At 54.9% G+C, this 24,573-nt stretch overlaps 1 protein-coding gene across 1 annotated transcript in view; it reads right to left on the bottom strand.

Moving 5' to 3' along the window:
* Positions 1–24,573, bottom strand: part of PNPLA7 (patatin like phospholipase domain containing 7) — a 182,873-nt gene that overhangs the window by 5,403 nt on the left and 152,897 nt on the right. Inside the window, exons 30-34 of the mRNA XM_054393395.1 lie at positions 22,299–22,415; positions 20,300–20,448; positions 17,278–17,430; positions 10,881–10,988; positions 3,682–3,766 (exon numbers count right to left, since the gene is read on the bottom strand). Of these exons, the coding sequence (XP_054249370.1) occupies positions 3,682–3,766; positions 10,881–10,988; positions 17,278–17,430; positions 20,300–20,448; positions 22,299–22,415 (612 nt within the window). The remainder of the gene's footprint in view (positions 1–3,681; positions 3,767–10,880; positions 10,989–17,277; positions 17,431–20,299; positions 20,449–22,298; positions 22,416–24,573) is intronic.

Below are 24,573 nucleotides of genomic sequence, written 5' to 3'. Positions count from 1 at the left end.
AGGGATTTCTCCTGAGGGTGCCTAGAGACAGGCCAAGGGGGAATGGTTTGAAGCTGAGGCAGAGCAGGGTTAGAGTGGAGCTGAGGAAGAAGTTCTTCAGTCTGAGGGTGGTGAGACTCTGGCACAGGCTGCCCAGGGAGGTGGTGGATGCCTCCTGCCTGGGGATGTTGAAGGCCAGGTTGGATGAGACCTTGGGCAACCAAGTCTAGCTGGGAGGTGTCCCTGCCCAGGGCAGGGAGCTTGGAGTAGATGATCTCTGAGGTCCCTTCCAACCCAACCCAACCCAACCCAACCCAACCCAACCCAACCCAACCCAACCCATTCTGTCATTCCATAAAACCCCAAAAGTCCCCAGCTCCAATACCCCTGCCCCCAACCCAAACTCTTCCATTCTCCAAGCACCACTCAGCATTTATCAGGGCTCTATACAGCACCAAAGTCGAGGGGTGTCCCTTCCTTCTCCCATCCTTCCCTCAGCAGCTCTGGGTGCTGCAGCACTGGGAGGCACAGGAGAACAGGAGGTGGTTCTGCTGTACGTCCAGAGAACCAAAGAGTTGCTCAGGCTGGAAGAGACCTTTGAGCTCATCAAGTCCAACCACTCACCCACAGCTCACAACCCCACCACTGCTGCTGAGCCACTGCCACTAACCCACATCCCTCAGCACCACAGCCATGAGGCTTTTAAATCCCTTCAGGGATGGGGAACCCAACAGCTCCCTGGGCAGCCTGATCCACTGTCTGAGAAACCCTGCTGGGAAAGAATTTTTTCCTAATTTTCAACCTAACCCTCCCATGGCAGAACTTCAGGCCATTTCCTCTCCTTCTATCACCTGAGACCTGGGAGCAGAGCCCAACCCCCACCTGGCTCCAACCTCCTCTCAGGGAGCTGTAGAGAGCAATGAGGTCTCCCCTAAGCCTCCTGTTCTCCAGGCTGAACACCCCCAGCAACCTCAGCTGCTCCTCCCCAGCCCTGTTCTCCAGACCCTTCCCCACCTTTGTTGTCCTTCCCTGGACACTCTCCAGCCCCTCAATGTCCTTCTTGGAGTGAGGGACCCAAAACTGAAGCCAGGATCTGAGGTGTGGCCTCACCAGTGCCACATCATCTCCCATTGTCCTGCTGGATGCTGACCCCAGCAGCTCCTGGGGTCACCACTTCTTTACACTGCTGACACTCCCAGAAGCATCAAGCCAGGACCAAGGGCTCCTGCCCTGCTCAGCACCAACACCCAACCACCACCACCCCAAACTGAGCCCATGAAGAGCAGACAAGGCCACAGCAAGGTGCCCAGGCACAGTGTGAGGGGCAGGGCAGGCTCCCAGCAGGAAGGACTATCTGATGCCAGAGAGCTGCTTCAAGGCTCTGCAGCTTTCTCTGCAGCAGTGGCAGGTGAAGGGGGTGGCTGCTGAGGGGTTCTTCTTGCAGGACACTGGCAGGCTGTGATGGAAACTCTGCCAGCTCCTCCCAGCCCCATTTCTGCTTCTTGATGAAAGTACTTCTGAAGCAGGCAGGATGCAGAGGGTGTCCTGCTGCCTGCTCACTGTCCCCTGAGAGGTGTGGGGACATTGCCTGCTTCAGGCTGTGCTGCAGACCCAGGCACTGGGCACCACCATTAGCATTTCTCTTTTCATCCAAGTGACTGCTGCTCAACTGCTCTGCTGCCTGCCTCCATCTCCTTCAGCCATCACCTGCAGCTAGAGAGATGCACACCATGGGGCTGGCCTGGGGACAGCCCTGAGCACTGCTGCTATGAAGAGTGGGATGGGAAAGCTGCTGGGGGATCACCAAAGAGCCTGAGCAGAGCTGGGCCTCAGAACCTCCTTACAGAGTCACAGAATGGGTTGGTTTGGAAGGAACCACAAAGCTCATCCAGTTCCAAGCCCCTGCCATGGGCAGGGACACCTCCCACCAACCCAGGGTGCTCAAGACCTCATCCAGCCTGGCCTTGGACACCTCCAAGGAGGGGACAGCCACAGCCTCCCTGGGCAACCTGTGCCAGTGTCTCCTCACCCTCACTCTCAAGAATTTCTTCCTCATCTCCAGTCTCACTCTCCCCTCTCCCAGCTCAAAGCCATTGTTCCTTATCCTAGCCCTTGTCTCAAGTCCCTCCCCAGCTCTCCTGTAGCCCCTTCAGGTACTGGGAGGCTGCTCTGAGGTCTCCCTGGAGTCTTCTCTTCTCCAGGCTGATCAGCCCCAACTCTCCCAGCCTGTCCCCATAGCTTTGCAGTCAGGCTGGGGAGACACTGGCACAGGTTGCCCAGGGAGGTTGTGGCTGCCCCCTCCCTGGAGCTGTTCAGGGCCAGGCTGGATGAGGCCTTGAGCAACCTGGGCCGGTGGGAGGTGTCCCTGCCATGGAACTGGATGGTCTTTAAGATTCCTTCCAACCCAACCCATTCTCTGACTCTCTGCTCTTACTCACAATGGCTCTTTCAACCACATTTGATTAATATTTTCTCCAGCAGCCATATGATTGCAATTAGCATTTCAAATTACCACAGGGACATCTCTCCCAACAGTCACAGATGGGAGGACTGCTAACTTTAGACTTGCCTCTGAAGGAACAAGGATCAGGAGGAGGGGACAAACCTGTCTAGAAGGAGCTCCAGGCCTGGTGAAACAGCACACAAAGCTCTGACCATGCTGTGGGACTCTGGTGACAGCCATGGCTGGGGCATGATGCACTCAAGCTGCTCGAGCACAATGCAGGGCAAAGCTCCTCCAGTGCCTCATTAGCTCACCAGTGCTCCCAGTAACAGGAGTGTACACCAGTGACTCACTCCAGAGCCTACTCATTACAGCAGGGAAGAAAAAAAAATCCTCCCTTTAAAGTTTTAAATCAACCTCTTCCCATGTGAGAAGGGCATGGACCAAGGAGCAAAGGCACCATGAAGGACATGGGGCAGCAGATGGAGGATGAGAGCTGCACCTTGCAGGAGGTGCCACAGGTGGGGTTCAGAGGAGGCCAACTTGAGCAGGGCTTAGTCCCACCAGGAAAGCTCTCCTATGAAGGCTGAAAGAACTGGAGCTGTGCAGCCTGGAGAAGAGAAGGCTCCAGGGGGATCTTAGAGCTGCATTCCAGTATCTGCAGGGACCCACAGGAAGGCTGGGGAGGGACTGTGCAGAAGGGCTGTGAGGATAGGACAAGAGGCAATGGTTTGAAAGTGGAGCAGGGCAGAGTTAGGTTGGACATCAGGAGGAAGTTCTGCACAGTGAGGGTGGGGAGAGACTGGAACAGGCTGCCCAGGGAGGTGGTTGAGGTCCCATCCCTGGAGACATTTAAGATCAGACTCAATGTGGCCCTGGGCAGCCTGATCTGGTGGGAGGTGTCCCTGCTGCTTGCAGGAGGGCTGAACAAGATGAGCTTTGAGGCTCCCTTCCAACCCAATGCATTCTGTGAAACCATGGCAAGACCTCCCAGCTCCCAGCCTCTCCTGGGCATGCAGCAGGAGGGGAACAGGGAGGGCAGGCTGGGATGAGCTCAGGGCCAGCTGCGGGCAGAGGCTCTGGATGAAGCAAGGACACAGCCCACAGCTGCCAGCTTTGCTCTGCAGACACCAGAGCAGGCAGGCAGCCCTGAAGCCTCCCAGCCTGGGGCAGGAGGTGTTGGAAGGCAGCAGTGAGAGGGGCAGCAGGAGCAGTGTCCCAGGGTCCCTTCTCACGCCCCGGCAGGGTCCCGCACTCACCGTCTGCCACCGCAGCCTTCACCGGCTCGATCCTGGAGACGATTTCTGCCAGGTCTGTGAAAGAGGTGGTGGGACAGGTCAGGTTCTGCAACACAGGGAGAAGGTGTGGGGGTGTTAACCAACAGGCACCAAAAATCCAAACGAGCCAAAACTGCATAAAGCTGGTGCTGAGCAGACACAGCTCCGGCACAGCAGCTCCCCACAGCTGCCCCCACCGAAGCCCTTCCTCAGCAGAGAGCAATTCTCAGAACAGCTCTGCTGAGGCAGGGCTGGTGGCAGCAATGGGACTGCCCAGGGCAAACACTGGGACAACCTCTAACTGCTCCTTCTCCATCCATGCAACCAGGAGGTAAAATTTAGCACACAAAGACCATGAGAGGATGACCAGTGGGTCTGGACTCCATGACAGACAGAGGACTTGTTGGTTCTCCATCACTCCCTGACTTGTTGGTTCTCCATCACTCCCTGACTTGTTTGTTGGTTCTCCATCTCTCCCTTACTTGTTGGTTCTCCATCACTCCCTGACTCATTCTCCATCACTCCCTGACTTCTTAGTTCTCCATCACTGCTACTACACAAGAGGACCCAGCTGGGCCAGGTGCCCTCAGGGAGTTTTTGTCTTCCTATGGGTTCCACTGCCCAAGTGGGACACAGCACATGGCCCAGCCCTGAGCCTGCAGTGATGCTGCATGGCTCAGAGGCAGCAGCTCAGGCATTGGGGTGGCCTGGACCCACCCTGCAAGCCATGGAGCTGGAGGTGCAGCATCCAGCAAGAGCCTGAGGTAAGTGGTCTGCAGGCATGGAGAAATATTTCCCACTGCAATTCCTCTTTTCAATAAACCCTTTCTATTTTCACTCCACCTCACCAAGCTGTGGGATGAGTGCTCTCTATTTTGAGAAGTTGCCTGCTCCAGTTTCTCTTCTACTAAACCCCAACTCTGGCATTTCAGAGCCATTTTGGTCTTCCCACGTGCCATGCCATGAGCATCCTGCCCTGCCTCCTTGGGGCCAGGCAGAAGGTCACCAGGTGGAAACCTGAACACCCCCAGAGGAGAGGGATGGGGAAGAGCTGGCAGGGACCACCTGACCAGCACTGGGATTTGCTGTGACATCCTCCCAAAAGCCCAGACCTGGCCACGTGCTTCCAGAGCAATCCTTTGCTCTCCTGGCAAGAGCACTGATAGTGTGAATCACACAGCCCCTGGGGGGCCACAGCAGAAGCCCATTACAGCTGCAGCAGACTGCTCTCAGTTGACCTTTCATCTGTAACTAACTTTGGATATAATTCAGCACAGCTACAGCGAGGTGCAGATCCAGGACAAAGAGCTGGTGGGGAGCAGAGGAAGGAGAGAAGCCCAGAGGGGACACACTGCAAAACACAGAGGTCTGGAAGCTCAGAAGCTCAGGTTGACCATTGAGGGACAGTCAAGAAGGGTGACCCAGCCCAGGCTCAGTTTGAACATCTGACCTGAATGGTCCCAGTGAAGGGCTGGAGGGAGTTGATGCCCAGGACAGCAAAAAAAAGTCAGCTTAACCTTCATGGTGCCACACGACCAAGCAAAGGGTAAGGGCAAGCTCTGCCCACCCAGCAGACACACTGCAAGGTCCTGCAGCCTGCACAAACCCAGGTTGTGTGCAGAGTGGGTTGAGAGCAGCCCTGAAGAAAAAGCCTCAGGGGTGTTGGGTGCTGAGCAGCTCCCCAGGAGCCAGCAGTGCCCTCCTGCAGCCCAGCAGGCAGCTGTGTGCTGGGCTGCAGCCAGAGCAGTGTGGGCAGCAGGGCAGGAGAGGGGATTCTGCCCCTTGGCTCTGCTCTGCTCACACCTCACCCCCAGTCCTGCCTCCAGTTCTGCTGTCCCCAGCAGAAGGACACAGAGCTGTGGAGAGAGTCCAGAGGAGGCCACAAAGATGCTCCAAGGGCTGGAGCAGCTCTGCTGTGAGCACAGGCTGAGGGAGCTGGGGGTGTGCAGCCTGGAGAAGAGAAGACTCCAGAGGGACCTTAGTGCTGCCTGAAGGCATCCTGCAGGAAGGCTGCAGAGAGACTCTTCCTGAGGGTGTCTGAGACAGGACAAGGGGGAATGGTTTGAAGCTGAGCAGGGTTAGACTGGAGCTGAGGAAGTTCTTCAGTATGAGGGTGGTGAGGTTCTGGAACAGGCTGCCCAGGGAGGCTGTGGCTGTCCCCTCCCTGGAGGTGTTCAAGGCCAGGCTGGATGAGGCCTTGAGCAACCTGGGCTGGTGGGAGGTGTCCCTGCCCATGGCAGGGGGTTGGAGTGGATGATCTCTCAGATACCTTCCATCCTCAGCCATTCTGTGATTCCATGTTTGAGGCAATCTCCTGGACTCCAAAACATAGAGTCCTAGCAAGAGGACAAAGCAGATGCACAGAGCACTTGGGCAGACATGTTCCAGGCTGTCCTTTGGAGCATGGAGCAGACAGGGAGTGATTTTGGAGGGGCCCACAGCCCAGGGCTCTGTATGAACTGCTGAACCAGCCCCTCCAGTGACCATCACCAAGAGGGGCTGCAGGAAAACCTCCTCAGCTCACCTGCTTCTGCAGGCAGGAGATGGCTGTGAAGCACTCCTGAGTGTGACCACAGCCATGGGGCAGCTGTCATGGTGGCTGCCACACACAGGGTCCTGCATGTAAGCTGTCAGAGGGCACCAGCTGAGGCACCCCAAAGCCTTTGCACTGAGCTGGAGCACCACTTTGGGAGTCTTGTCACAGCCCCTCTGGTGCTTTGCAAGCAGGGATTTAACCTTGAAGCACTTCCTCTTGTGACTTGGAAGGACAGAACCATAACAGAAAGCAAAGAGGCATCTCAGACTCATCTGAGCTGGTTGGACTCAGGGATCTCAAAGATCTTTCCAACCTCAATGCTCTGAAACCTGTGTAAAACCTTTCAGCTGATAGTTGTTGGTTTGTTTGTTTCTTTCTTTCCAGGGAGGAAAGTATTCTCTTTGGCACAATCATAGAATTGTCAGGGTTGGAAGGGACCTCAAGGATCATCCAATTCCAACCCTCCCTGCCATGGGCAGGGACACCTCACACCACAGCAGGTTGCTCACAGCCACATCCAGCCTGGCTGCAAAAACCTCCAGGGATGAGGCTTCCACCACCTCCCTGGGCAACCTGTGCCAGTCTCTCACCACCCTCCTGGGGAAGAACTTCTTCCTGACATCCAATCTGAATCTCCCCATTTCTAGTTTTGCTCCATTCCCCCCAGTCCTGTCACTCCCTGACACCCTAAAAGTCCCTCCCCAGCTTTCTTGTAGCCCCCTCAGATCCTGGAAGGCCACAAGGAGGTCTCCTGGAAGCCTTCTCCTCTCCAGACTGAACAACCCCAACCCTCTCAGTCTATCTTCATGGAAGGGCTGCTCCAGCAACCTTTATTCAATAAACGGGAGGAGAAGGAGAAGTGCCTGCTGGAGCCTGCTGGCTTATATTTAGCTGTGACTCTGACTAACACTTCAACAGGCAAAACTTTCCCCCCGAGGAGATGCAATTAGCTGCTCCGAGCTGTCCTGCGCTGGGGAAGAGCAATGGCTGTGCAAGGGAAGCTGATGTGAGGCTCCTGTTGTTTGTGTCCCCAGCATTTGCATTTTAGAGACAAGATAAACAGTGATTGAATGGAGAAAGCAAAGGAAAAGAATCCAAATGATTAAATACCTGCAGGTTGAAGCAAAAAAAAAAAAAAATCCACTGCTTACGACATGGAAAGGAGATGAGAAGAGACTGAGCTGGGCTCGCTCAGAAAGAGCTGAAGAGCTACAAGGTGCAGCATCAAACCCTGCACTGATGAAAGGAGAGCTAAAAATATCAGCTCTTACCCCTGGCAGACAGCAGAGCTAAAGGACTTAAGTGACTCTAATGGACTAAGCAGGAAAAAAAAACCCCAAACCTAACCAATACCCCAGGGGGAGGGAGGCTGCAGGGGTGGTTGTGTTGTAGAAATAAATGCCCTGAAAGGAAGGGCAGAGGAGAAGGCTCCTGGCTGTTTACTGGGCCCCAGACCTGTCAGGGGAAGAGCAAAAGTCCTCTGAGCTCCTTGGGTGTGCAGCCTGGAGCTGAGCCTTGGTGTCAGGCTGGGGAATGCACAAAGCTGATGGTTCCTGCTCCATAATCACAGAATGGGTTGGGTTGGAAGGGACCTTAAAGCTCATCCAGTTCCACCCCCCTGCCATGGGCAGGGACACCTCCCACCAGCCCAGGCTGCTCAAGACCTCATCCAGCCTGGCCTGGAACACTCCCAGGAAGGGGGCAGCCACAACTTCTCTGAACAGCCTGTTCCAGTGCCTCACCATGCTCATGGGGAAGAATTTCATCCTACTGTCTCATCTGGATCTCCTCTCTATCAGTTTCAAACCATTACCCCTTGCCCTGCCACTACAGCCCCTGCTGAGGGTCCCTCCCCACCTCCACCCTGGGCAGTTTGCTGAGCCTCTCTCCTGAGCCCACACTTTCCTTGCTCCTGGTGCTGAGGCACTTTGTGCCTGTTGCAAGGCACCCACACAGCAGTGCAGTGCCAGGCTCTGTCCACACAGAGTCTGTGACATATTTGATCTCCAGGGCAGCTGAAGGACCATGAAAGACAAATGTTCAGCAGCACTGCTGCAAGATCACCACCCAGCTGGAATATCAGCCTGGATTCCTGCATCCCACAGAAAGGGCAATTTCAAGGAAGTCTTCCAAAGCAGCACTGGTTGCAGCAGGGCAGGGCTTGGAGCTCTCAGCAGCTGGGGATAAAGCCAGAGGCTGAGACAGGACAGAGAACAGACTCTGAGACCCACACCGAGCTGCCTCTCCCTGGACTCCTCCTTATGACTGTTCACACACAAACCTCAACACTGCTGACCAGTCTGGACACAGCCTGCCAGAGGCAGAATGGGGACCAGGCCAATGGCCAGGGCATCTTCCCAGCAACAACAAGCTGCTGAGTCCTGGGGCTCCTCAGGCTCCTGGGACCACCAGCTGCTTTCCACTAAGCTCAGTCCCTCTGTGCTCCTTCCAAAGCCACTCATCCTGCCAGGCAGCTTGGGTGGGATCCATCTGATGATGGGAAGTGCTCAGGGCTAGTCCCCTTGGCTCCCTTCACAAGGTGCCAGGCAGCTCACCCCAGTGGAGCCACTTCCATCTCATTGTGTGACTCAGAGCCTGCAAGCTCACCTCTAGTGACAAATAGGTGTCTGGGGCAGCAGCTGAGCCATGGGTGTCAGCCACCCCTCCTCACTGGGCTGATGTCCATTCCTGCAACACTGCCCTTCCTCTCCCCTAGCTCAGGCCAGCTCCCTCCTAGCCTCAGTGCTCTACCACCAATCTCTGGAAGAGCTGCAAATCTTCCATGTCACTTCTCACCTCCAGTGACCTCCCTTGCTGAGGCTCACTACAGTTCTGATACATTTTGGCAACCACTTTAAACATTTCTGCTCATTTCCCTATCTCTGCAAGACCATCAAGATGAATCAGTGGGTAAAACATGAAGCCTCTGTAGCACTTGGGGTTTAAATCAGAGGAATCCAGAGGAGGGGAAGGACAAGAAGCCAACTTATTGCCATATTGTACCCAAGTCCTCCAAAGTGTGATAACTGTTCCTTAAAAGCAACTGAAAATTCCCTGCCAAGAAATTCAGTCACCAGCTGGGTTGTGAACCAGCTCTGGAGGCTGCCCTCAGCCCTTAACCTGTAAAACTAAGAGAGTTTTATTCTGCTTTGAAGCATAAATCTTGCTGGGGCTGTAAGCCCACAGCAGCACTATGGAGCCTGGAGATTCACCACAGTTGGGCATCTACCAGGCACTGCCTGGCTGAGCTGCAGTGGGCAGCAGCAGGTGTGCCACACCAGCACCTGGGCAGCTCTGCAAGCTGCTGTGCAGCCTCAGCAGCAGCCCTGCACAATCATAGAGCCATAGACCTGTTCAGGTTGGGAAAGCCCTCTGAGATCATCCAGTCCAACCAGCAACCCAACCACACCATGGCCACCAAACCATAGAATCATAGAATCAGGCAGGTTGGAAGAGACCTCCAAGATCCTCCAGCCCAACCTATCCCCCAGCCCTATCCAACCAACCAGACCATGGCACTAAGTGCCTCACCCAGGCTGCTCTTGAACACCTCCAGGGATGGGGACTCCACCACCTCCCTGGGCAGCACATCCCAATGGGCAGTCACCCTCTCTGTGAAGAACTTCCTCCTAACACCCAGCCCAAACCTCCCCTGGCACAGCTTGAGACTGTGTCCTCTTGTTCTACTGCTGGGTGCCTGGGAGCAGAGCCCAACCCCCACCTGGCTACAACCTCCCTTCAGGTAGTTGTAGACAGCAATGAGGTCTGCCCTGAGCCTCCTCTTCTCCAGGCTGAACACCCCCAGCTCCCTCAGCCTCTCCTCACAGGGTTTGTGTTCCAGGCCCCTCATGTCCCCAGGTGCCATGGCCACAGGTTTCTTGGACACCTCCAGGGATGGGGACTCCTCCACCTCCCTGGGCAGCCTCTTCCAATCCCTGACCACTCTTGCAGCAAAGACATTTTTCCTCATCTCCAACCTAACCCTCCCCTGGCACAATTTCAGGCCATTTCCTCTCCTTCTATGAGGTCTCCCCTCAGCCTCCTCTTCTCCAGACTGAACACCCCCAGGTCCCTCAGCTGCTCCTCCCCAGCCCTGTTCTCCAGACCCTTCCCCAGCTTTGTTGCCCTTCTCTGGACCTGCTCCAGCCCTCAATGTCCTTCTTGGAGTGAGGGACCCAAATCTGATCCCAGTGTTCTTGTGCTGAGCACAGGAGCAGGATCCCTGTGCTGCTGGGCACACCAAATGCCTTTTCTAACAGAAGAATGAGGAAGAAACCCAACAAAGCTGTAGAGGGACTTTAACTCTTGGCTGAAAGCACATCTCCAGCAGAGGTTTAGTCCAGGTTTGCTGGAAGTATCTGGGAACTTTTTGAGTCATATCCTGAAGGCCAGCAGTGGCTGAGAGCAGTGCCAGCAGTCCTGGTTCACCCCCTCAGTGGGCAGCTGGTGGGAGAGAGCCACAGCCCTGGCAGACCAGTGCCTAGGAGCAGAGAGGCAGCACTGGGTCCAGTCCTGCTTTGTTGTGAGGGTGCTGGAGCCCTGAAGCAGGCTGCCCTGGAGAGACTCCTCCACACCTCTGCTCACTTTGGGCACACAATCTGACAATCAGCTCTTGCAGAGCCTTGCATTGGAACCCAGCACTTACATCAGTTTTGGATTTGCAGGTCTCCTGCCTGTCTCTCAGCATCTTCTCCAGGACTCCAGTCCTGCACCAGACATTAAAGACAGTTTTCCCATGCTGGTATCCCACTTCCTGGAAAAAAAAAAAAATCAGGGAAAAAGTGTAATTACTAGCTAAATCCTCCTTGGGTCCATTTGGGCAAATCAGCAGGAAATCATCCAGAGGAATACCCCAGAGCTAGGCTGGACTTTCACTGCCTCCCAGCCTCAGCTCCCTAGGGGGTCCAGAGTCAGAACAAGGGGAAGGGTGAAGCAAAGATGGAGCTGTTTTAAGTCCAAATATTAACATGGCCTTTGAGCCCACAGCAGGCAATGCACAGTGCCACCTGACACAACTATTCCTGCAGCACTGGCTTCAGGCAGGCTGCTCACAGAACAAGGGGACAGCAGGAGAAGCTCAGGACACTTATGGATACATCATGGAGTCATAGAATGGTAGGGGTTGGATGGCACCTCTGGAGAACAGCCAGCCCAACCCCCCTGCCAGAGCAGGGGCACCCAGGGCAGGTCACACAGGAACACAGCCAGGTGGGGCTTGGAAGTCTCCAGAGGAGACTCCACAACCTCTCTGGGCAGCCTTCTCCAGGGCTCCAGCACCTTCACACCGAAGAGTTTTCTCCTCTTGTTGAGGCAGAACTTCCTGGGTTCCAGCTTGTGTCCATTGCCCCTTCTCCTGTCCCTGGACACCACTGACAAGAGCCTGGCCCCTTCTTGACACAAACCCTCAGGTATTTGTAGACATTGATCAGATCTCCTCTCAGCCTTCTCTTCCCCAGAGTAAGCAGCCCCAGGGCTCTCAGCCTCTCCTCATCACACAGAGGTTGCAGTCCCTTCAGCATCCTCATAGCCTCTGCTGGACACTCTCTAGTGTATCCCTGTCCCTCTTGAACTGGGAAGCCCAGAACTGGGCACAGTACTCTAGCTGTGGCCTCACCCAGACAAGTAGAGGAGGAGGAGCACCTCCCTTGACCTGCTGGCCACACTCTCAAGTACACCTCAGGATATGATTGGCCTTTTTCCATTGGCTCTTTCCTTGGATGAAAGTAGTAATTAATTTGTGTTTTTATCCCTTTGGTTCAAGTCTAGCAAAGAAAAGTTACTGCAGGGCATCTGTTCCAAAATCTCTAGCAAGGAGTTGAGCCAGAGGCCACTGAACAGGCAAAAGTCACTTTGCTGGAGCAGAAATGATGGCACAGGGACAACACCAAACCCACAAAGTCCACATTCCTCTGATTCAAAAGTACAAAGGAATCTGTGCTTGGCAGAATCCCACAGCTCTGTGTCCTCAGCATGGAAACAACAGGGAGAAATAAACCAGTAGCTCCCAGTTGTGTTCTAACATGACAGCAGAAATGGTGCTGAAAAATCAAATGGGAAGGAGGCAGCAACAGGTGCCAGGAGCCCTGGAACCTATTTCCAGCCCTGGCCCTGGCAGCTCACACTAAACCTCAGGCTCATGTGGCAAAGCCAAGTGCTGGAAGCAGCCCTGGCTGGGCTGCTGCTGTCTTCCCCCTGGGCTGTGGAGCAGGGTTGAAAGCAGGAAGCACTCAGGCTGGAATTCATCCCTTGAAATGGATCATAGCTGCTCAGCACAAGGTGGATTTGATTGCTCAGGAGCAGAAAGGACCTGACAGATCTACAGCTGGCTGATCTGGAATAACTGTGAGAAGCTGAGCTTTGGGAAGTGACAGGCAGCCAGCCCCATGCTGGGCTGACACAGCAGAGGCTGTTGACAAGAGGAGAGGACTTCTGTCCTTTGGGACCTGCTGGTTATGTGGTGCCCACATCTGTGCCCTGCACAGGTACACAGCTGAAGCCAGCCCTCCCCCCTGGGTGACAAAGGGCTGCCTGCACTGCCCTTCCCTTTCAGGACAGCACACTTTCAACCTTCCCTGTGGACAGAAGACATTTAGCTCTGCTGCAGGGAATGAGCACCCAGGGGGTGCTGCCTCTCAGTCCCTGCAGGGCCTCATGCCAACCAAGTGCTGACAGTGACACCTTTCAGAACCTGCACTTTCCTCCACTTTTCTTCCCCCTGAGAACAATTTGTTTGGCATCTCTGAATCTCTTCAACACCACGCAGTGAGACACAGGCAGGACAATGATTTGACACTGGACTGCCTGCTCCTGGGATGAGCTGCCAGATACATTTGTCAGGGGTTTCCAAAGGGCCAGGGCACTCCATCTAGCCAGGAGCATCATTTGTCAGCAGAGCCTCAGACCCTCTGTTGGAAGACAGCTCTGTGTGCCCAGGAGCTGAGAGACACCCAATAGCCTTGAGAAAATATTGACAGTGGGGAAAGCAGGTGGTGGTCTGGAATAGCTGCTGCTGGGCCCTAAGCACTCTCAGACTCTGCAGAGCTCCACTCTGCTGCTGCTGCTGGTGGTGTTTAGTGTTTGCAAGGCAGCATCAGAGAAATCTGAGCTGGGGCAGTTCAGCCTGGAGAAGAGAAGGCTCCAGAGGAGACCTCAGAGCAGCCTTTCAGCACCTGAAGGGGCTCCAGGAGAGCTGGGGAGGGACTTTGGACAAGGGCTGGGAGTGCCAGGATGAGGGACAATGGCTTTGAGCTGGGAGAGGGGAGATTGAGACTGGAGATGAAGAAGAAATTCTTTAGAGTGAGGCTGGGGAGACACTGGAACAGGTTTCCCAGGGAGGCTGTGGCTGTCCCCTCCCTGGAGGTGTTCCAGGCCAGGCTGGATGAGGCCTTGAGCACCCTGGGCTGGTGGGAGGTGTCCCTGCCCATGGCAGGGGGTTGGAACTGGATGATCCTGAAGGTCCCTTCCAGCCCAAAGGACTCTGTGAATCTGTGCAGGACCACTCTGCAGCCCAGTGAGCACTGCAGGCTCTCATTGTGACTACAAAAGAGATCAACTTAAAGAGAAATTGATGTGGGGAGCTTCCAGCCTAGGAGATGAGCAAAGCTATCCAGAAACACCTAAGGATGGAAGATGCTGCATGGCTGAAGCAGCCAAAGAATGGAAGGAGACAGTAAAATAACTCCCTTGAGAGGAGTCAGTGAGCCAGAGTTGGTGCCATCACCTAAGTGGGCAGGCACAGCTCTGGGTGAGCACTGAAGCTATTGCTCCTGAAAGGAGGCTGGAGTGAGGCTGGTGACCAGAGAAAGGATGAGACCAAATGGCTTAAGTTGTGCCAGGGGAGGTTTAGTTTGGATATGAGGAAAGCATTGACTGAAAGAGTGGTCAGGGATTGGAAGAGGCTGGAGTGGAGTCCCCATCCCTAGAGGTGTTCAAGAAGCTGTAGATGTGGTGCTTGAGGATACAGTTTAGTGGCCATGGTAGCTGGGTTATGGTTGGACTCCATGACCTTAAAGGTCTTCTCCAGCCTTAATGACTCTGTGAATAATGGCCCTGGGACAACCTGGCTGCACACCTGGAGCCAGATCTTCCCATGCTGGTGTCTGATCCACCAACAAACAAAAAAGATAGGACAAGGAGCAATGGATGTAAGCTGCAGCACAGGAGGTTCCACCTCAACACAAGGGAGAACTTCTTCATTGTGAGGGTCACAGAGCCCTGGGGCAGGCTGCCCAGAGAGGTTGTGGAGTCTCCTTCTCTGGAGACTTTCCAGCCCCATCTGGATGTGTTCCTGTGTGACCTGTGCTGGATTCTAAGCCCCTGCTCTGGCAGGGGGGTTGGACTCAATGATCTCTTTGGGTCCTTCCAACCCCTGACATCCTGTGAGCCTGTGAAAACCAGGTCCCAGCAACATGGAACCTGGTGGCCCCCTTCTGACAATGACCTTTCCCTGACATTGGCACTGGGTCCTCTCTGCCAGGTGCAGAGGGATTGTGGCTGAGATACTTTATTAATAGAAGTGTTGAAAGGTTCCCTGAGCAGGTATTCCAGGCTGCTGCCCTCTGTGGCAGGGATCCACCACCTCCCCTGCATCCTCCTCCAGCCCTTCATGCCACACCAAGCTCCACAATGAAGGGACAGAGATGTCACCCTTTGACCACCCCAAGTGCTCAAAGCAGCTCAGTCACCCACAAGTTTTTCCCAGGCAGAGGAGCAAGAATTGTTTCAGGGATCTACTTGAGAAAGTCCAACAGAGGCTACAAGGATGCTGAAGGGCCTGGAGCACTGCCCTGTGAGGAGAGGCTGAGAGCCCTGGGGCTGTGCAGTCTGGAGAGAAGACTGAGAGGGATCTGATCAATGTCTGTAAATATCTGAGGGCTGGGGGTCAGGAAGGAAGGGACAGGGACAGGCTCTGCTCACTTGTGCCCTGGGATAGGACAAGGGACAACGGATGTAAGCTGCAGCACAGGAGGTTCCACCACATGAGGAAAAACTTCTTTACAGCAAGGGTCACAGAGCACTGGAGCAGGCTGCCCAGAGAGGTTGTAGAGTCTCCTTCTCTGGAGACTTCAAGCCCTGTCTGGATGTGTTTCTGTGTGACCTGTGCTGGATTCTCTGGTCCTGCTCTGGCAGGGGGTTGGACTCAATGATCTCTGGAGGTCCCTTCCAACCCCTAACATCCTCTGATCCTGTGAATTGCCATGAAACAGAGTAAGGCAACTGAGGGTCATTAGAATCACAGAACCAACCAGGTTGGAAGAGACCTCCAAGATCAGCAAGTCCAACAGATCACCCAACCCTAACTGATCAACCAGACCATGGCACTGAGTGCCTCATCCAGGCTCTTCTTAAACACCTCCAGGGATGCTGACCCCACCCCCTCCCTGGGCAGCACATCCCAAGGGCAATCTCTCTTGCAGGGAAGAGCTTCTTTCTAAGACCAAGCCTAAACTTCCCCCTGCACAGCTTGAGACTGTGTCCTCTTGTTCTGCTGCTGCTTGCCTGGGAGCAGAGACCAACTGATTCCCAGGAGCACCACTGGGTTCCTGTTTCTAACCAAAGCTCAGTACCCTGAGCTCAGCCCATGGCACTGCTCAGCGCCAGTCATTCCCTTGCTGCCAGCTGAGCTCTCCCACTCCCCACTGGCCCAGAAAGAAGCAGCAGCAGAAGCAGCAGTAGTAGAAGAAGAAGCAGAAGCAGAAAAACAGGAGAAGGAGGAGAAGGAGGAGAAGGAGGAGAAGGAGGAGAAGGAGGAGAAGGAGGAGAAGGAGGAGAAGGAGGAGAAGGAGGAGAAGGAGGAGAAGGAGGAGAAGGAGGAGAAGGAGGAGAAGGAGGAGAAGGAGGAGAAGGAGGAGAAGGAGGAGAAGGAGGAGAAGGAGGAGAAGGAGGAGAAGGAGGAGAAGGAGGAGAAGGAGGAGAAGGAGGAGAAGGAGGAGAAGGAGGAGAAGGAGGAGAAGGAGGAGAAGGAGAAGAAGGAGAAGAAGGAGAAGAAGAAGAAGAAGAAGAAGGAGAAGAAGGAGGAGAAGAAGGAGAAGAAGGAGGAGAAGAATAAGAAGAAGGAGAAGAATAAGAAGAAGGAGAAGAATAAGAAGAAGCAGAAGAAGAAAAAGCAGAAGCAGCAGCAGCAGCAGAAGCAGCAGCAGCAGCAGAAGCAGCAGCAGTGGCACCAGCAGAAGCAGCAGCAGAAGCAGCAGCGGCACAAGCACCAGTGGCACCGGCAGAAGCGGCAGCGGCAGCAGCAGCGGCAGCAGCAGAAGCAGCAGCAGAAGCAGCAGCAGCAGAAGCAGCAGAAGCAGAAGCAGCAGCAGCAGAAGCAGCAGAGGCAGCAGAGGCAGCAGAAGCAGCAGCAGAGCAGCAGCAGAGCAGCAGCAGCAGCAGCAGCAGAGCCAGCAGCAGAAGCAGCAGCAGAAGCAGCAGCAGAAGCAGCAGCAGCAGAAGCAGCAGCAGCAGAAGCAGCAGCAGCAGAAGCAGCAGCAGCAGAAGCAGCAGCAGAGCAGCAGCAGAGCAGCAGCAGAGCAGCAGCAGCAGAGGCAGCAGCAGCAGAGGCAGCAGCAGCAGAGGCATCAGAAGCAGCAGCAGCAGCAGAAGCAGCAGCAGCAGCAGAAGCAGCAGCAGCAGCAGAAGCAGCAGCAGCAGAAGCAGCAGCAGAGCAGCAGCAGCAGAAGCAGCAGAAGCAGCAGCAGAGCAGCAGCAGCAGAGCAGCAGCAGCAGAGCAGCAGCAGCAGAAGCAGCAGCAGAAGCAGCAGCAGAAGCAGCAGCAGAAGCAGCAGCAGAAGCAGCAGCAGCAGAAGCAGCAGCAGCAGAAGCAGCAGCAGCAGAGCAGCAGCAGAGCAGCAGCAGAGCAGCAGCAGAGCAGCAGCAGCAGAGCAGCAGCAGCAGAGGCAGCAGCAGCAGAGGCAGCAGAAGCAGCAGCAGCAGCAGAAGCAGCAGCAGCAGAAGCAGCAGCAGAGCAGCAGCAGCAGAAGCAGCAGAAGCAGCAGCAGAGCAGCAGCAGCAGAGCAGCAGCAGCAGGCCGCTGGGGGCAGTGTGGCGCCCGGGGCACTCACGCAGATCTCGTCGAACTTGCCGAAGTCGAGGGTGCGGTAGCGGTCGATGGGGGGCCGGATGTACTCGCAGTAGTCGCTGCTCTTCACCATCTCCAGCTGCCGCACGCAGCAGACGTAGGCCAGCCGCGTCTGGATCTCTGCCATGTTCAGCACCTGCCAGCCAGCACACACAGACACCACCACTGCAGCACCACAGACTATCAGTCGGTTGTGGAGTGGTTGGGGTTGGAAAAGCTCTCAGAGCTCATGGAGTCCAACCGTCAGCACCGCCATGGGCATTAGGCCATGGCCCCAGGTGCCATGGAATTGCAGAATGCAGCAGGTTGGAAGGGAGCCTCCAAGGTCATCCTGTCCAACCACCCTGCAGTCAGCAGGGACATCTCCAGCTAGATCAGGCTGCCCAGGGCTACAGGAAGCCTGACCTTGAATGTCTCCAGGGACAGGGCCTCAACCACCTCCCTGGGCAACCTGTTCCAGTCTCTCCCCACCCTCACTGTGCAGAACTTCCTCCTGATGTCCAACCTGACTCTGCCCTGCTCCACTTTCAAACCATTGTCCCTTGTCCTATCCCCACAGCCCTTCTGAACAGTCCCTCCCCAGCCTGCCTGGAGGTCCCCTTCAGATATTGAAATGCAGCTCTGAGGTCTCCCTGGAGCCTTCTCTTCTCCAGGCTGAACAACCCCAACTCTCAGCCTGTCCTTGTAGGAGAGGTGCTCCTGCCTTCATCTTTGTGGCCTCCTCTGCACCTGCTCTGACATTTCATTTCAGAATCTGTTCTGTATTCACAAGGGACAAAAAACAAAAGCAACTTCTCCAACTATTAGATTTCCAAAAGCACACAGAAGCCTGCTGAAGCCTTCACACCTCAGCACCTCCATCTGTTTCCCAGGCAGTGTGAAGACCTGGCCAATGAGCCTCCAGCAGCAGCAGCAGCAGGCAGGGAATTGCCTTCTGATGGATTTCTGTAGCTGAAGGCTGGCCTGAGTCTTTCATTGCAGGACACAGTGCTGAGGTGGGATGGACACAGCAGCCCTTTGAGGCAGAAATCAGTGATGGTCTCTGCAGCACTATGGCAGAGACTACAGAGAAAGGTTCAGGCTGACAGGAACCTCTCAAGATCAGAGAGGGTGAACTAGAGCCCAACCCTCCTGGCTCAAGCAGGGTCAGCTGGGGGAGGTTGCCTGAGACCATGTCTAGCTGAACTGTGAATCTCCACTGCTCTCACCAGCCACAAGTTCTCCCTGGTGCTCAGAAGGAGTCCCACAAGTGCTTGTTGCCATTTGGGCAGCTGCAATATGTCCCTGGGCACTACCAAGAAGAACCAGGGTCTTCCATTTCCCCTCACCAAACACTCCCACTTCATGCTGGGAGGAGCATGGGCTGCTGAGGCTCAGCAGGACATCCCACAGCTGCACCACCTCCAAAAGGCCACTCCTTGGGCAGAGCAGAGCTTGTCAGGGAACAGGCTTAGCACAGAGGAAAACTTGAAGTTCCAGGGCAGTTTGTGGTACTTTCCTCAACTTTGGGAAGCACAAACAAGTTACTTGGCTTCCAATTCCACCAGGGGGATGTGTTAATTGGGAGGGATGAAAAGAAAGCAGCATTCACTGGGGGGACAGCTGCAGAGCCAGATAATTTAGGAAATGCAGAAGATGAAGTCAGAGTTGGCCTGACTGTGCATGAAGAGAAAAAACACAAATCCTGCTCAGCAGCAGGGATTGTAATTACTGCCTAGTGCTGAAAGCTCCCTAAATCATAGAGGTTGGAAGGGACCTCAAAGCTCACCCAGTTCCAACCCCCTGCCATGGGCAGGGACACCTCCCACTAGATCAGGTTGCTCAAGGCCACATCCAGCACCTCCAGGGAGGGGACAGCCACAGCCTCCCTGGGCAACCTGTGCCAGTGTCTCCCCAGCCTCACTCTCAGCAATTTCTTCCTCATCTCCAGTCTCAATCTCCCCTCTCCCAGCTCAAAGCCATTGCCCCTTGTCCTGTCACTTCAAAATTCAAAAGTCCCTCCCCAGCTCTCCTGTAGCCTCCTTCACCATCAGTTCAGGCCCCTTCAATCAACAGTTCAGAGCCATATAGCACAGAAACCCTGAAGTGGATAAAGATGTCCCTGCTCACTGCAGGGAGGTTGGACTGGATGACCTTTCAAGGTCCCTTCCAACCCAGAGCACTCTGTGATTCCACAGCCTGCATTGGGAAAACCCAGAATCCTGACTTTTTATCAAAACTCCTCTAAGATTTTCTTGGCTCTAACAATTCCACCACCGCATTCCCTGCCTGGCCCTCTCCCTTCTCTCATGTCACTGCCTTTAGTGTCACACCACTGCCCAGCTGTCTTTGTCCATAAGTCAGAGCTCAGCTAAGGAAGTGTGTCCAGCAGGGCCAGGGAGCTTCTTCTCCCCCTCTACTCTGCCCTGCTGAGACCACAGCTGCAATCCTGTGTCCAATCTGGGGCTCCCCAGTTCCAGAAAGACAAAGACTTGCTGGAGAGAGTCCAAGGGAGAGCCATGAGGATGCTTAGGGGACTTGAGCATCTCCCTGTGAAGAGAGGCTGAGAGGCCTGGGGCTGTTTAGTGTGGAGAAGAGAAGGCTGAGAGGGATCTGATCAATGTCTCTCAATAGCTGAGGGGTGGGTGTCAAGTGGAGGGGGCCAGGCTCTTTTGGGTGGTGCACAGTGATAAGCCAAGGAGCAATGGATACAAACTGGAACAGAGAAGATTTCAGCTCAACTTCTTTCCAGTGAGGGTGACAGAGCCCTGGAGCAGGCTGCCCAGAGAGGTTGTGGAGTCTCCTTCTCTGGACACATTCCAAACCCACCAGGATGCATTCCTGTGCAGACTGCCCTGAGTGACCCTGCTCTGGCAGGGGGCTTGGACTCCATGACCTCTGGAGGTCCCTTCCAAGCTCTAATGTACTGTGATGCCACGAAGAGGATGGCGGTCAGCAGCCTTGCTCCCTGAAGCTTTCTGCTCCCTGTACAAAGCCAGCTGCCATTTCCCTGCAGCCTGCAGTACCTTGACTTTCTCAGCCAGGGGGTTCCACCTCTTCCAGAGCAGCCACCAGCCGGACAGGCAGTCGCCGTAGTTGGTGAGGTCTGTCTCGTCGCGGCTCCCCACGTCAATGGCAATCACCACCTTGGCACCCATCGACCTGGCAACGTCAGCTGGAGGGAAGGAAGGAGGGAGGGAGGGAAGCTCCTGTCAGCCCCAGTGCTGCCAGCCAGGGTGCTGCTCAGCCAAAGCTCACCTGCACAGGTGTGATGGTTTTAAGGCTATGCCTTTAATTTCTTCTCACAGAGTTCGAGCAGAACTCCAGGCTGCACAACCCCAACTCTCTCAGCCTGGCTCCCAGCAGAGGGCTTCCAGCCCTGCCAGCATTGCTGTGGCCTCCTTTGGCCCTGCTCCACCAGGTCCCTGTCTGTGCTGTGCTGAGCACTCCAGAGCTGCCCCAGCACTGCAGGGGGGGTCTGAGCAGAGCACAGCAGAGGGGCAGAAATCCCTCCCTGCCCCTGCTGCCCACACTGCTGGGGCTCAACCCAGGACAGGCTGGGGCTGGGCTGTGAGCACACACATCCAAGAGAAATGAAGCAACATCTTCTGCTTCTAGGTCAGCAGAAGAGCAGCTGCGGGCTTTGAGGATTCAGGGAAGTGCCAAGGGAAGCACGAGCAGGACACCTCACAGGATGGATTTCTGCTTCTTCCACACCCCCAGAATCCAAGGTGGTTGCAGTTTCCAGAATAGTTATGTGCAGGGAAATCAAAGCTCTGAGGAGCCAATTTGGATGCTTAATTTAGACTCTTCTCTAAATCAGATCTGTTCTGGAACTGGGATTTACAACCCTGGACTCAGCCTGTTGGATCTTTCCCACCCAGTGCCACCTGTGTGTGCTCTCTGCCCTCGCCACCACGTGCAGATGGACAAGGTGCTCTGGTTTGCAGTGCACACCTCTGCTTGCAGACCCAGAGAGTGTCAGCTGCAGGGCTTTGAGGTCTCTTTGATGTTGCTTCCATTTATGTTGTTTGGGCAAATACAACCCTGATGGAAAAATACAGCCTGGGTTTGTCTGGGACATGGAAATGATTTAGGCTGCTCAGCTGTGGAGTCTCCAGCTCATGCTCCTTGCTCTGTACACAGTTGCAGGCACAAGCTGGAATGCCACCACGTGTCCCCCTTCTATCTTGGCCACCATGCTGAGCCACCACCTTCCTCTTCCTCTTCCAACACTGCCTGACATGGCAGCCCTGACACAGAACTTCCCACAGACACACACAAGTGAATCCACACAGCCTGGATCCTTTCAGGCTCAGTGCTCAGAACAGCCCAAGCTCCACACCCACACACCAGCCCTTGGAGCCCCCTCCAGGTACTGCTCTGAGGTCTCCTTGGAGCCTTCTCTTCACCAGGCTGTAACAGATCCAACTCTCCCAGCCTGTCCTCACAGGGGAGGTTCTCCAGTCCTCTAGAGGATCATTATTGTGGCCTCCTCTGGACCCTCTCCAGCAGCTCCAGGTCCTTCTTGTGCTGGGGTCCCCAGAGCTGGAGGCAGTGCTGCAGGTGGGGTCTAAGCAGAGCAGAGCAGAGGGGCAGAATCCCCTCCCTGTGCTGCTGCTCTCCCTGCTCTGGATGCAGCTCAGCACACAGCTGCCTGCTGGGCTGCCAGGGACCATTGCTGGCTCCTGGGCAGTTTTGTCACCACCTGACACCCCCAAGGCCTTCTCCTCCAGACTACTCTCCAGCCATTTTCTGCCCAGGCTGGATTTGTGCTTAGGATTGCCCTGCCCCAGGTGCAGGACCTTGCACTTGGTCTTGTTGAACTTCATGAGGCTGGCTTGGGCTCACCTCTCCACTCTGACCACGTCCCTCTGGATGGATCCCTTCCCTCCAATGTGTCAGCTGCAGCACACAGCTTGGTGTCAGCCATAGGCTTGCTGAGGATGGCTCAATCCCACTGCCCATGTCACTGACAAACAGCACTGGTGCCCCTGAGGGATGCCACTGGATCTAAGCACTGACCTGGAAGGTTGTTGATGTAGCCTCCATCCATCAGGAGATGTCCATCCTTGGGGTCACAGAGAGGAGGCATGTACCCAGAGAGGGACATGCTGGCACGGACATACCTCCAGAGAGAGCCTGCAGGAGGGAGCAGCAGCAGCAGCATTAATTACTGCCAGTGAGGGGGGGTGGCTTTGCACTCATTAAAATCATCAGGAGGGAGAGATTCTCCTGAGAACACCCCCAGCAAGTTATTAAAGCAGTTCCTTATTCTCTGTACCATCTCCCTGGCTGGGAGAAAGAGAAATAAAGCAGGCTCTCCAGCTCTGCTCTCAGACAAAGGCCTCAGGACCCACCACTTGGAGCCCATGCCTCACATTTATTGCATCCAGGGAGGCTGCAGCATGTGGGGAACATCTTCAGTGCTGTGCTGAGCTTACAGAGCTGAGGAGAGCAAAAGGCTTCTCCTGGGGACAAAGGGAGAGAAAGAACAAGCAGACTGAAGTGCAGCCAAAGCCTTTATGTTCTGCAGAGAGCCACAAACCCCAGACTGTTAGCAGGAGCTGAACATGAAATAGATCTGCTGTAGAAGCTCCAAAGTGCTGCTTTCCTGCTCTGTAATAAGCAAAGATGTTCACTTGGAAACCAAACACAAGTGAAGGGTGCAGAGCTCCTCTCTTCCTAGGACATCTCTGTTAGGAAGTTCAGGCAAGCAGGAACTGAAGGGATCTGTCTCCTGTAAAGCACTCTGCTGGAAGGCTCTGACTGACTGATTTACTATCTCCCAATGTTTGCAACAGCTGAACTGAACAGAAGGCTCCAGACAGACCTCAGAGCAGCCTTCCAGTACCCTGAAGGGGCTCCAGGAGAGCTGGGGAGGGACTGTTGGCTTTTTGAAGTGCCAGGACAAGGGGCAATGGCTTTGAGCTGGGAGAGGGGAGATTGACTCTGGAGATGAGGAAGAAATTGCTGAGAGTGAGGGTGGGGACACACTGTCACAGGTTGCCCAGGGAGGCTGTGGCTGTCCCCTCCCTGGAGGTGTTCAAGGCCAGGCTGGATGATGCCTTGAGCAAGCTGGGCTGGTGGGAGGTGTCCTTGCCCATGGGAGGGGGTTGGAACTGGATGAGCTTTAAGGTCCTTCCAACCCAACCCACTCCATAAATCCCTGAACTGGGAGGACACAGCCTGCCCAAAGAGGCCCCGAGTGCTGTCCCTCAAAATCCCCAGAGCAGGTAAGATGGTGCAGTGCTGGCTCACTCCTCAGCAACCAGCTCCTTGGTGCTTCACACAACAACTCTCTCTGTAAACTGGGAATTGATTTTTTGCCTTTTCTTTTTACAGTATCTAACACTTCTAATTCTAACCCTGCTCTTCTGCAAAGATCACTGCTGGCAGAGTTTTGGGGTATTATTACAGTTTTAATGGAGTTGGAACTTCCACTTGAGAAAATGCTGACTTCTTGTGCTCCATCCCACAGATGAAACCAAGATGGGAAACTGCAGCCACTGGGACCTGCCTTCTGCTCCCTTCAGTGCATTCTGGAGATGACCACAACCATTCTAGGGCCTGGAGCAGCTCTGTGAGGAGCAAAGGATGAGAGCCCTGGGGCTGAGAGCCTGCAGAAGAGCAGCCCCAGAGGGGACAACAGCTAAAGGGTGGGGGGCAAGAGGCTGGGGCCAGACTCTGCTCAGTGGTGCCCAAGGACAGGACAGGGGGCACTGGGCACAAACTCGAACCCAGGAGGTTGCATCTGAACAGGAGGAGAAAGTTGTTTGTTGTGAGGGTGCTGGAGACCTGGAGAGAGGTTGTGGAGTCTCCTTGTGTGGTGAGCTTTCAACCCCCCCTGGCCATTGTGCCCCTGGGCAAGCTGCTGTGGGTGCCCTGCTGGCTTGGACTCATTCTCCAGAGTTCCCTTCCAACCCCACCCATGCTGGGATTCTCCAGCTGATTTCTAGCCTCATTAAATTTCCACAGGGACAGGTAGCTGGATGGAGTGAATTTTCTCACCACAGCTGCCACAGAGCAGGAGCACAAAGCCTCACCTCTAAGGAAGCTTAATCCTTTTTCTGCTGTTTTAGCTCCCTTGGCTGCCCTTGGTCAGCACAGCCCCACTCAGCAGTTCTTTAACACAAACCCTAACAGCAGGAGCAGAGAGTCCAACCTGTGCCAGCTCCAAAGACAAAACAGCACAGAAGTGGCAGCAAAGGCTTCAGCTACCCAAGGAAATATCTGGGGCACCTGGCAGGCTTGTCCTGTCTTCACTGAAGCCTGAGTCACTCCACTGTTACCCTAACAG

Source organism: Indicator indicator, chromosome 28, assembly GCF_027791375.1.
Source record: "Indicator indicator isolate 239-I01 chromosome 28, UM_Iind_1.1, whole genome shotgun sequence".
Taxonomy (NCBI): domain Eukaryota; kingdom Metazoa; phylum Chordata; class Aves; order Piciformes; family Indicatoridae; genus Indicator; species Indicator indicator.
Note: the sequence above shows the minus strand (reverse complement) of the source record. Positions and strands in the feature narration are given on the sequence as shown.